The sequence below is a fragment of the Scyliorhinus canicula genome, chromosome 16 (genome assembly GCF_902713615.1).
Source record: "Scyliorhinus canicula chromosome 16, sScyCan1.1, whole genome shotgun sequence".
NCBI lineage: Eukaryota > Metazoa > Chordata > Chondrichthyes > Carcharhiniformes > Scyliorhinidae > Scyliorhinus > Scyliorhinus canicula.
In genome coordinates, this window is record NC_052161.1 from 98206924 (window position 1) to 98219160 (window position 12237).

At 43.7% G+C, this 12237-nt stretch overlaps 1 protein-coding gene across 2 annotated transcripts in view; it reads right to left on the reverse strand.

Moving 5' to 3' along the window:
• The window catches only part of hspg2 (heparan sulfate proteoglycan 2), a 571937-nt gene that overhangs the window by 157827 nt on the left and 401873 nt on the right, over positions 1–12237 (reverse strand). Inside the window, exons 53-56 of one of the 2 annotated variants that reach the window (XM_038821731.1) lie at positions 9774–9919; positions 9461–9541; positions 2996–3131; positions 402–553 (exon numbers count right to left, since the gene is read on the reverse strand). In XM_038821731.1, the coding sequence (XP_038677659.1) occupies positions 402–553; positions 2996–3131; positions 9461–9541; positions 9774–9919 (515 nt within the window). The remainder of the gene's footprint in view (positions 1–401; positions 554–2995; positions 3132–9460; positions 9542–9773; positions 9920–12237) is intronic. The other variant, XM_038821732.1, reaches the window with a different exon arrangement.

Genomic DNA, 12237 nt, shown 5'->3' on the forward strand with positions numbered 1-12237 from the left:
GCAGCCAATCAGAGCGAATGTCAGATCTTTTCCGGAGTTTGATATTTGATTAATAAACAAAGATTTGAAAGAAACCAGTCAAGGTACCCTCTCCTGATTACTGCCAAGCGACCCATAAAGGACAAGGACTTGTGGTTCATGACCTCTTGGTATCCCAAAGCTCCTTCTGCAACCAATTCGGTTTTTCTGAGGTGTTGCTACTATTGTGAGATAGGAAACGGTAAATTGGAAAACCCTCCCACCAAAACAAGATCATCAGAGGCAGTGAGAATGGTTGACAGATTAACATTGGCGAGAATCCTGGGAGAATTCCTATACTCCACCTGGAAAACTCTCACGGGTTGGGGGGGGAAGCGTGGGATGTCTTTGCTCTCACCCATTTCCATCCAGAAGTTGCATACCTGGTGATTGGTGGTGAGGTAGCCACTTGACTTGCGCCATGAGATCATGGGTCGGGGCTGCCCTGTCACGTGGCAGTATAACTCCAGCATTTCCCCCCTTGTTACTGAGGCAGGGGAGGGCTGGATTCTGGCTGTTGGTGCAAATCCTTCTGCTGTGGGGAGAGGAGACACGAGAAGCAAAACATCAAAACGTGGAACAAAGAAACTTTCACAGAATTTACAGTGCAGAAGGAGGCCATTCGGCCCATCAGGTCTGTATTGGCTCTTAGAAAGAACACTTCTACTTAAGCCCACACCTCTACCCTATCCTCGTAACCCCACTAAGGGTCAATTTAGCATGGCCAATCAACCTAACCTGTGCATCTCTGGACTGTGGGAGGAAACCGGAGCACCCGGAGGAAACCCACGCAGACACAAGGAGAAAGTGCAAACTCCACACAGTCACCCAAGGCCAGAATTGAACTTTGGTCTCTGAAGCTGTGAGGCAGGAGTGCTAACCACTGTGCCACCGTGCCACCATAAACTTCTCCTGAATGCTACAAAAAGTGAGAAAAACACACACATAAACCTCATGCACAAGAGTCAATATTCTTCAAAGGGAAAATGTGTGACGAATCTAAGAACATTTTAAAAAATGAAACAGGCACCTAAGTGCAGATACCGCAAATTAAACGGGCCATAATTATAGAAGACAGTGCAAGTGTAAATACATTTTAATTATATATTCATTTTAGAAGCAAATACTTTTTAGAGCAGTGGATAATTTCTAAATCAGCATTTTGATCGTGGTACAAAGTTTGTTTAATATTTATGGGGTTAGGTTTGTGGTGAAGTAGATGAAGAGCATATGGTAGCTCATTTTAAATTAAATGTTTTTGGTTGAATTCTCTTACAATTTTCTAAACTGTGGGGCGGCACAGTGGCTCAGTGGTTAGCACTGTTGCATCATGGCGGGGAGGTCCCAGGTTCGATCCAGGCCCAGATCACTGTCCGTGTAGAGTTTGCACATTCTACCCATGTCTGCGTGGGTTTTGCCCCCACAATCCAAAGGTTTGAAGGGTAGAGGATTGGCCACGCTAAATTGCCTCTTAATTGGAAAACAATTGGGTACTCTCAAAGAAAAAAAATTCTAAACTGTTAAAGTTTGCAAATCAGGGCTTCAGGTTTCCAAATGTTCAAAGGCCAAGATTCCAGTTCAAGTTTTGCGAAAAGAAAACTCGGTGGAGTTTAATTACAGTGCGAAAGGTTTCTTTAGGATTCTTTGTTCAACGTGACGTTGAAATTTGCTACAGGAGATTGACTCATCAGAAAAACAGAGATGGTTTGGAGAACGTCTGCTTTGAAGATAAGCCAGGTAAAAAAAAAAGGACCTTTCCTTCATTTATTAACATTTCATACACTATAAAATGATCGCGACTGCAAAATACAATCTTGGGCTGGATTCTCTGATTCCCCCAGCCTCTTGTTTCTCGGCCCGCACCCTTCACTGGAGGTGGGATTCTCTATTTCCACTGCTTGTCAATGGGATTTCCTAATGAAGCCACTCCACGCAACCGGGAAACCCGCGGGCGGGGTGCGCTGCCGGCGGGGAGATACAATTCCTGCTCTTATTTCACCTTAGGTAGTGACTGCGCTTTTGGCAAAGATATTATTTAACAGCTGCAAAATCGACTGCATGGGGATAGAAAATACACATGATGTGTGTCGCTCTGTTCTCAACTAACTCTAGAGGTATCTCCTGGAATAAACTCTGTACACCAAACTCAAGCCCACTAATGGAAAATTCTGAGATGGCGTCAATGGATTTAATGCAGGTTGAGTCACAGTATCTGTGTTTCAACATTTCTGGCTGTCCTTCAGTTGAAATAGGCTTTAGGTATATGCTCAAACAGAACATGTGCATATCTGGAAGACACGACTAACTCTCCGAGGTGACTTGCATCTCTCTGCGATCTGTTCCCTGCCAAGCTTCATAAGCTGAGAAGCCAATATGTTTGGTCCCACTGTGATCCTTTCACTGCTGCAATATGATTTGCTTTCTAGTTAGCTTTTAAATCAGGTGCGTTTGATAAGAAACCTCAACTCTCGGCGCTACTGTGCTTTTTAGCTGCATTCGAGTTGCAGAATTGGCTAGTCTGTCAATCAGTTTTCCTCAGCCGCAGATATGTGGCTAGTGGCAGATTATTTGGTTCCATCGATTATTGAGGATCGACTCTGACTGGGTAATCCAGATTGCCAGGTCCCAGCGAGGCTACTTGTGGCCCAGTCAAAATAGAATAACCTCCGCCAGATAGGAAAAATCTGAAATGGCTTCTTTTGAAGTCAAGTGAAGGTGGAGGAGTAACATATTCTGAAGATCATAGTTGGGCACAAGGGCAAGAGTGAATTAAATGGGCGACAACCTTAAGCATCAGCACAAATAAGTTTGAGTATTGTTGAGAAAAAGAGAGACATGTCGAAGTTATTCTTGCAAAATGACCTGATGAGTGCAAGACGAAAAGTTTTGACATGTCCCTTTTTTTTCTGCAATAGTCAAGTTCTGACTACCAAACGACTACAAATAATCTTAATACTTCTGGAAAACCGCCACCTACGGGTTAATACTGAGACTTCTATGCGACCTTCAGAAGAGCCTGCAGCATTGGTTCCCACACACAGGTAGATACCAGCTTGGTCAGTAGTGATTGAAGGGATAATGAGAGTCCCAATATCTGCCCGTTCAACCTTGGCCTGCAAAAAGAATAAAAGCAATATATGTCACACAGAGCATTATGTTGCTAGGTTTGTCCCTACCGATAATATGTGAAGCATCTCGAAGTTCTATACAGTCAACTTTTCATAAACGCCTATGTCCATAAATATAACTGCAGCTGCCTATAAACGTGGGTTGAAAGTGTAAATACAGTGCAAGGTGCTTGCAAACAAAATTAGCTGTGAACAGTGCCTCCACTGGATGAGGAGATGTAATTACACCAAGACATGCGACACAGACACTTTGCATTGTAAATATGGACTTGGAGATTTACAATGGAAATCTAACATTGACAATGTGAAAATTAAAAATTAGGGACCGATGTAATGTCTGTGTGTCAAATTATCTCCAACTTCTAACGCTGCTTCGCCTAAAGTCTTGACTTCCAGACGAGCACTGGCAATCTCTTTTGCCATTTGCTTGATTAGAGGAGCAACAGATCCATGCGTTTTCATGCAGGGGATATGCAAGCTCCTGCAAAAACAAAAACTGATCAATTTGGCTTAATGTCTTGGCAGCATCAAATATAACTGGACTCCTTTGTGGGGCAATTCGAAACACTTGTCTTTGGTCCTTCTCGTGCTCCCATGCCTCTCGTGTCTTCCAGCCTCTACTAGCGTTATTCCGCAATGAAATGGGGTGGTACTTCCCTCCCCCCACCCCAAGCTTCCAGCACCCAGTGGGGAAGTATCTCGTCACCGCTATGGATCTTCTTCCACTCTTCCCAAAACCTGAGTGGATGAGAAGCTCAGCAGACAACAGTTCGCAGACGCAAACTCAGAACTCATGGTTGGGGCAGTCCTCTGACAGAACAATGCCACAGAGCGACAACACACAGAAACACCTCACAGCTCTGATCGCGGGGCGCAGTGGAGTTGAGTCTTTAGGTTTAGCAATGGTGTACACTTACAACAGTCACAATGCCCACAGGCATATTTTCACAGAAACTTCATTGCGATGTTAATGTAAGCCTACTTGTGACACTAATAAAGATTACTAGTATTTTGTTGTAATGCTTTCAGAAGTACTGGATCCGTAGATCAGAGTCAGTACGATCAGCAAATCTGAGAACCAATCATGCTCATTTAAGATTTATTCTCTCCATGAAATCATTAGTATCCGAGCGTACACTTCAATTTATCACCTTGCTCAGCGTCTCTATCAGTAGCTTGGTTCCTGTTTTGTCTGATAAATCTCTTGTGGAGGAATGGTTAGGTAAAGTTTACATAAATATTGTTGGGACAGCTCACTTCTGTCTCCAACCTTCATTTGAGACTTCCAAGCACGAATAAGGGAACTGTTTTCTTGCACAGTGATGGGAACTTGCTGCAAAGTGCTATCTGAAGATCCCATGTAAGATACAGAAACCTCCTAATTCCGTCAATTTCTCACTTATTGTGATGGACATGCATCAAACTGCTGCTCGGGGACAAACGCGTTCAGGTAACATGCAGCCCTTTGAAGCAGCAGTTTACAAGTATTTTTATAAAATAAAAACAGCAAAATATTAGCTGTCAAATGTTGAGTGCGGGGGATATACTCAAACTGCAGTATTGCATCAGCCACCAGGGGGCACACTTGCCAAGGGCTGAACCATCAAGTCAAAGATTTACTAAGCCACAGTCGAGAGTTGCTCTGCATCAGATAACCCTGGCACTGGATACAAACAGTCTTAATATTAATATGTTCCAGCCTCTTCCCCCTATTTTTCTGAGTTTATTTATGCTCCAGGGCTGTTACCCTCAGCCTTGCAATGCAGGTGCCGCCAGACTATTTCCAACCAGCAAGGAGGAAAGGATTTCTAAATTCGGGAAAAGGTTATGTGGCACTTCTCAGGATCTCTGGTTATGTGGAAGGGTTTTACAGATGACTCACACAGACAAGGAAAATCACAGGTTCAATCCCTCAACTGCACTGAGTCAGTCAATCTAAATCGGTTGACACCCGAAATCCATTGGGTCGTGACACCCACTTTGAAAAAGCCTGATCTAAATAGAAAAGGACAATTGCCCTGTTGGTCCTGGGCTGATGCCAGGATTATTACCCGGCCACTCCTGCTTGGAAATGTACTTGTAGGTACGGAATGAGGATTGCTTTGGCGCAGCTGTGATGAGACAGGCTGGCTGGAGGGCGATCGCAGCTTGGACCCATTTGGTTGACCCAGAAGACGTTGGTTGTCCCAGTAAGTTCAAACAAGTGGAGAAGGGTGCGAGGATTGGGGATGGAGTTCCGGAGAGAGTGCTGAAGGCTCTGTTACCAATGGTGGGACAAAGAGAAGGGGCGAGGGATAACTGATGGAGTCAGCAGAAGAGAAGTTAAGGGAAGGACTGGAGGAGTTTGAACATACAGGGGGCGGTGAAGTTGTGGAAGGATTAAACAGATAAGGAAGCATGTTTAAACATATCGAGAAAACGATAGATTTAATAATAATAATATTTACTATTGTCACAAGTAGGCTTACATTAACACTGCAATGAAGTTACTGTGAAAACCCCTATTCGCCACATTCCAGCGCCTGTTCAGGTACACAGAGGGAGAATTCAGAATGTCCAAATTACCCAACAGCATGTCTTTCGGGACTTGTGGGAGGAAACTGGAGCACCTGGAGAAAACCCACGTAGACACGAGGAGAACATGCTGACTCTGCACAGACAGTGACCCAAGCTGGGAATCAAACCTGGGACCCTGGTTGTATGAAGCAAACCACTGCACTGCATGTGCATAGAGCTAGATGATCAATCATGACCTGCATGATTGGCAGAGCAGCCTCAATGGGCTGAATGGTTTCCTATGTTCCTCTGATAGATATTTTGAACTAAATATTTTTGGTGGTGGGTATCTAGCGTCGGGAAAGCTGCGCGAGAATAGAGTGAGACTTTCGGAGGGTTTGGATAAGAGCGGCTGATTTATGGAGGGTGGGACAATGCAAAATGCCACTACACCCAATCTCATAACCATAAAGATAGAAGGTATGTTACGAGTGCACCTCAGCCTACCCTCGGGGGTACATTACATTGAAGGAATTATTTGGTTTGTGATACTTATGCTTTACATTCAAGCATGAGTGTCAATTTGTTCACAACAAGGCCCCACAACGCAGAAAGATGAATGACATGTTATCCTGTTTCTGGTGAGGCTGATGGAGGAGTGTTGGGCAGAAATATAAAATTGGGCTAGTTTTATTTTGTGTGGAAATATTCTTTTTTAAGTGCCGCACTACTGTCAAACTCTTCACCACTTTTTTTTGCTCACTCCTGCTGCAATACGTGCCATGCTCTTTGAACATTCATCATAGAATGTTCCTGACATTAGGCTCAATGTTTCAATGTTGTTTCCATGTGTTTACTGAGTGGGAGTGTTTGGTAGCAGCTGGCTGTCAAGCTCAAAGGGAAACTCCTCCCAAAAGGGGCCTCACGGTAGCATGGTGGTTAGCATCAATGCTTCACAGCTCCAGGGTCCCAGGTTCGATTCCCGGCTGGGTCACTGTCTGTGTGGAGTCTGCACGTCCTCCCCGTGTGTGTGTGGGTTTCCTCCGGGTGCTCCGGTTTCCTCCCACAGTCCAAAGATGTGCGGGTTAGGTGGATTGGCCATGCTAAATTGCCCGTAGTGTAAGGTTAATGGGGGGATTGTTGGGATACGGGTTACGTGGGTTTAAGTAGGGTGATCATTGCTCGGCACAACATCGAGGGCTGAAGGGCCTGTTCTGTGCTGTACTGTTCTATTCTATTCTAAACCATAGAGGAACTGAAAGATTTGGAAGTCTGATCACAGAAATGATTGAACTCTACAATTCAAGTGAAAAAAGTAATCAAAAAGGCTCGGAATGTTGGTTTGTGCCCCGAGAGGGCTGGAATACAAAGGGGAAGAAGTGTTACTTCAGCTGCCTAACAGGTTGGTCAGACTGCATCTGGAACACTGCATTCACTTTTGAGCACACCTGAGGAAGGATATGGAGGGGGTGGAGCACAGGTTGAACAGAATGGGCACTGGGGCTAAAGAGAATTAAAACGATGAGGTGTCGCATAAATTCTGCTTGTATTCCCATGAGCAGGAAGGTTTGAGGTTATATTTGATCAAAGTGATTAAAACATTAAAAGGCAGACAGACCAAAGGCATACAGACAAACTATTTCCTTCTGGTGGGCCTCCTGAGGGACTGAAGGGCCTACCTAACCCTATGTTCCTATGTTGGCAGCTCGCTCTGAGTGAGGTCAGCACCATTCATGAAAAACATTCACTTCAGAAGCAGTCGTCAGAAATGGCTGATAGACCAGTCAGATAATGTAACATAAGATCATGGGTGCATGCATTGAAGACAAATGCAAGGCCACCGTATACACTTGACTGCTGGAGGTGTGAGTGGTAGATCAGGTCAGGGGCTTAATGAGGGAACAGCCAGGGTATTGCAATGGTCTTCTTTTGGTGGAATGTGATTGGTCGCCACTTAACCAATCAGGAACGAGTGACAAGTCGCTCTCCAGAGGCTAAAAACATTATGTTGATGAAACAAAATTTACAAATATTCTGAAAAGATTAGTGATCATCAGATGTTCCAAAATTTTATGACAAATTTTTAGAAATTGAAGATCTAACACAGGAACTTTCCCAAATCTACAGTGATGCTATAATTAAACAGCAAAACCCGCAAAAATCATTGGAAGTCATTTAACACACATGCATACATGCACGTTATCCGAGAGCTCAATTGACAAACGCACCACTTCAATGAAGTCCTTGTGGCAATTTTTCCTTCGAAAAAAGGGTTTGACTAATAGTCAGGGGGTAGAAATGTTTATTACCTTGATTTCAAGGACATCTCGGTCTCGTGAATACCCAATAAATAGAGAGATGACATTGCCATTACAAATCCTCATCACAGCTCCAAGCCTCATTCTTACAACGCATGCAGGCACACGTAATATTGGAATTACTGCATTGCGAACAAATTGCCTTCAGACCATTCCACTCGGGTGTCCCAGATGGGCAATACATCCTCAGGTTTGTAAGCCTAGCTTCACTTCAGATCAAGGGGCTCTAACTCCGAGGCCGACCCCTATTGTTCGTGCGATGCACGGAGGAACCTGCGCAGGCTCGCACGTTTTTAATGCTAGCTGGTGCTATCTCATGGCTGATGATTAGATGCGATTAGCTCTCAGTCTGGCCACATCTCTATTTTAAAGTTCTCATGCTTGCTTTCAGATTTCCACCGTGTACACGTCCCTCCCTAGCTCTGTAATCACTTCCAACCCTATGACCCTCAGAGGTATCTGCTTTCCTTCAATTCCAGCCTCTTAGATATTCCTGATTGTAATCACTTTGACATTGGAGGCCGTGAGGTTCTAAGCTATGAAATTCCCTCCCTACACTCTCATCTCTAACTCTATCTCATTAAGATTCTCCTTAAAATGTACCTCTTTGATCAAGCTTTTAGTCGAACGTGAGACTCACCCAGTGTCAAATACTATCTGATAACACTCCTGAGAACTGCTGTGGAATGCTTTATTATTTTAAAAGTGTTTTATAAATGCACATCGTTATTGGTATTACTGACATTGTGGATTTGGGCAGAGTTTTATACTCTGGCTCCTCCCAAAATGATTTAATACAAGTTGGAAATCAACTCAGAAAGGGGCAAATCAGTGTGTGACTGGAATGTGGACTGATCAGTTCGGGCTGGGAATAATTTTTAATTTGCAACGGTAAAAGGAAGATAGAAAACAGACATGTCCTGGAAAGGGCAAGTACCAGTACATTCAGAGGGTGGGAGAACACATGATAATAATACTAATCGCTTATTGTCACAAGTAGGCTTCAATGAAGTTACTGTGAAAAGCCCCTAGTCATCACATTCCGGCACCTGCTCGGGGAGGCCGGTACGAGGATTGAACCCGCACTGCTGGCCTTTATCTGCATTACAAGCCAGCTGTTTAGCCCTAAACCAGCCCCTGTAGCAATTGTGCAATGAAACACCCAAGTCTATGCCATCAGGTGCTGAATGTTGGAGAATAGACTGCACTATAGACAGGCCTGATTTTCCAAATACAGATGTTGTGCTGCACTGGACACACTCTGCACACCTGGTGCAGCCCTGCCCACCTGCTCACACACTGCCTACCTGAAGCAGCGCTGCCTACCCGCCGCAGCCTGCATACCCGCTCGTATCCTGCCACTTGCTGCAGCCCTACATATCTGCTACTGTCCTGCTGTTGCCTTGCACATTATGCCACTGTGCTCCGTGATGGAATGGTCTGAAACCAGCGGGTCAGAAGCCACTCAGCAAAATCCAGTGCCAGGACAAGTGCAGCTACCTGCAGCTCTTGGATGCGCCTCTGGAAAACCTGAGCATTGTTGCCATTTCCCATCGGAAAGAAACCAAATACGGACATAGCCTGGACAGAGAGCAGAAAGAGTTGGAAAAAAAGAGTGCAAACAGCAAAGAAACAAGCGGTACATCATGGGTGAAAGACATGTATTGCAATATTGTTAAGAGACCGGTTAACACTGGAAAGTTGATTTTATTTAGAGCTTGAACTTTTGTTAGTTCCCTCACCAACAACATCTCCTATGCTTTCTCCTTCAGGAATTTGAGTGCATCTTGCAAGTGAATAAGGTCAGTGTTACCTGTGGTGGTAGTTCTCCTCCATGCTTCTTCCATGAGAGCATTGGTGAAGGATGTCCTCCAGCTCGACAGTACAGCCTAACAGTGTCGCCTGCTGGTACCTCTATCCGCTGCGGACTGACCTGTACCTGAGGAAGGTTCCCGCTACCTACGGAGGCAAGTCAGAGACATTGGACTTATGCAAAGCAACTTTGAGTGAGGATTACCATTCATGGAATTAAAAGACTCAAAACAATAGAGGGTGTCAATTCTTTTAAACAGCTATCATTGAGTAACTCAGATTTTCAGATTAGTTCAGATTGGTGCATTTCTGTTGTACTAGTTTTTTGTTTCCAATTTTTAAAGGTAGGTAAATTCAAAAATGCACAATTACACGCGATAGGTTTAATGCCTCTCTTTCTTTTAATTCACCTTGCATGCTCATTTGTACAATTATATAAAATTGTGTCTAAGCTTTTGGCATTCCACCTAACTTGGAAGGACTTATTTAATATTAGAAGGAGTCAGTACTGCAGAAGAATACATGGAGCACAATAAGAAACACAAATGTGTAACTGAGACAAGAGTGGGAGAAACATGTTTTTAAGGAGGTCAGGCCCTATTGAAACAATGAGGAAGACATCCCCAATTCAGTCTTTCCCATTTGACAATGCTCATAAACAAATGAAACGTGTCAAGTAGTTCGGTGTAGAGAAATGTAGAGGCCAGCGTAGACCAAGAAAATATAAATATGCCGTACCATGAGTTTTTCATTGAACCAAGACTTGGCATGGGGAATAAAATAAGCCTTTACCTAACTTTGCAATAAAAACCACAGACCAGGTAAAGGAATGAGCTGAAGAATAACATACTTCCCAATGATGATTTCTAAATGAGTCCCATATCCTCGATCCTGTCAATAAATACTCATATCATAGAACTGACAGTGCAGAAGGAGGCCATTCGGCCCATCGAGTCTGCACCCGCTCTTGGAAAGAGCACCCTACTTAACCCCATACCTCCACCCTATCACCGTAACCCTGCAACCCAATCTAACCTAAGGGCAATTTAGCATGGCCAATCCACCTAACCTGCACATCGTTGGGCTGTGGGAGGAAACCAGACCGGCACCCGGAGGAAACCCACGCAGACACGGGGAGAATGTGCAGACTCCGCACAGACAGTGAACCAAGTGGGAATCAAACCTGGGACCCTGGCGCTGTGAAGCCATAGTGCTAACCACTATGCTATTGGGCTGCCCTGGAGAACTCAGGTTCTCCTCCTCTCACAATGAGCATCAACAGAAATCACAAACCACAGCAATTAGAAAAGTTTGGGCCTACTATACTCATTGAAGTTTAGAAAAATGAGATGCGATTTACTGAAACATATATGGCCTGGAGGGGACTTGACAGGGTAGAACATTTCCCTTTCATGGGAGAATCTGGAACTAGGGGGCAGTTTAAAAAATATGGCACCTCCCATTTAAGACTAAGATTAGGCGTACTTTCATCTCTTTGAAGGTTTTTAATCTTCGGAATTCTCCACCCCAGACAGCAGTGCAGGCTGTGTCATTAAATTATTCAAGGCTGAGTTAGATAGAATTTTGATCGCCAACGAAGTCAAGAGTTGTTATGGGGATGGGAGGGGATGGAGATGAGGACGTAGGTTTGAAAGTGAAGGCCACAATTAATTCAACCTTCTGGATCTTGCTGAATGGTGAAGCAGGTTTGAGGGGCCTAATAGCCTACTTCTGGTCCTATTTCTGATGCTCTTAAAATATCTTCCTTCCAATTACTGTAATGTATTTACAAAAGTTTGTTTTGTTGGATATAGAGGTTGAATGATTGAGGAAAGACTTGTTCTTGTCTTTATATTTTTGGGCAGAAAATATTCCAATGGGTTTTAATTTTGAATCTTGGCCTAATTTTCACGAGACAAAATTTTATCCATCATTTCAGGGTGGCAAAGCAACATTTTGAAACTGTAATCTTCATTATACTTGGATTATTGTGGAGCTCGGTGCTAAGTGAATCAAACCAGACAAAAGTTAAAAAAAATAAGGGCTGGATAGCTTGTACAGTCCCATGAGCCTGCTCTGTCATTTAATTGGACCATGGCGTCTCTCCTCTTCAATGCCACTTCACGGCACTATTCCATATCCCTTGAATCTCTTAATGCCCCAAAATCGATCAATCTCAGTCTTGATTACGTTCATTGTATAAACATCTATAGGCCTCTGGGTATTCCAAAGATTCACAATCACTCCAAATGAAAAAATTTCTCCTCATCTCAGTCTTAAATAGCCGACCCCTTATAATTCCCCTAGCTCGAGATTCTCAAATCATGGAGAACATCCTCCAAGCTGTTCAAATACTCAATTTTTTTTTTTTAAATTGAAAAATTCAATATTTCCCCAATGAAATGTTACATATTTCAATATTATCTCTCATTCTTCTAAACTCCAAAGATAGCAACCACGCTCCC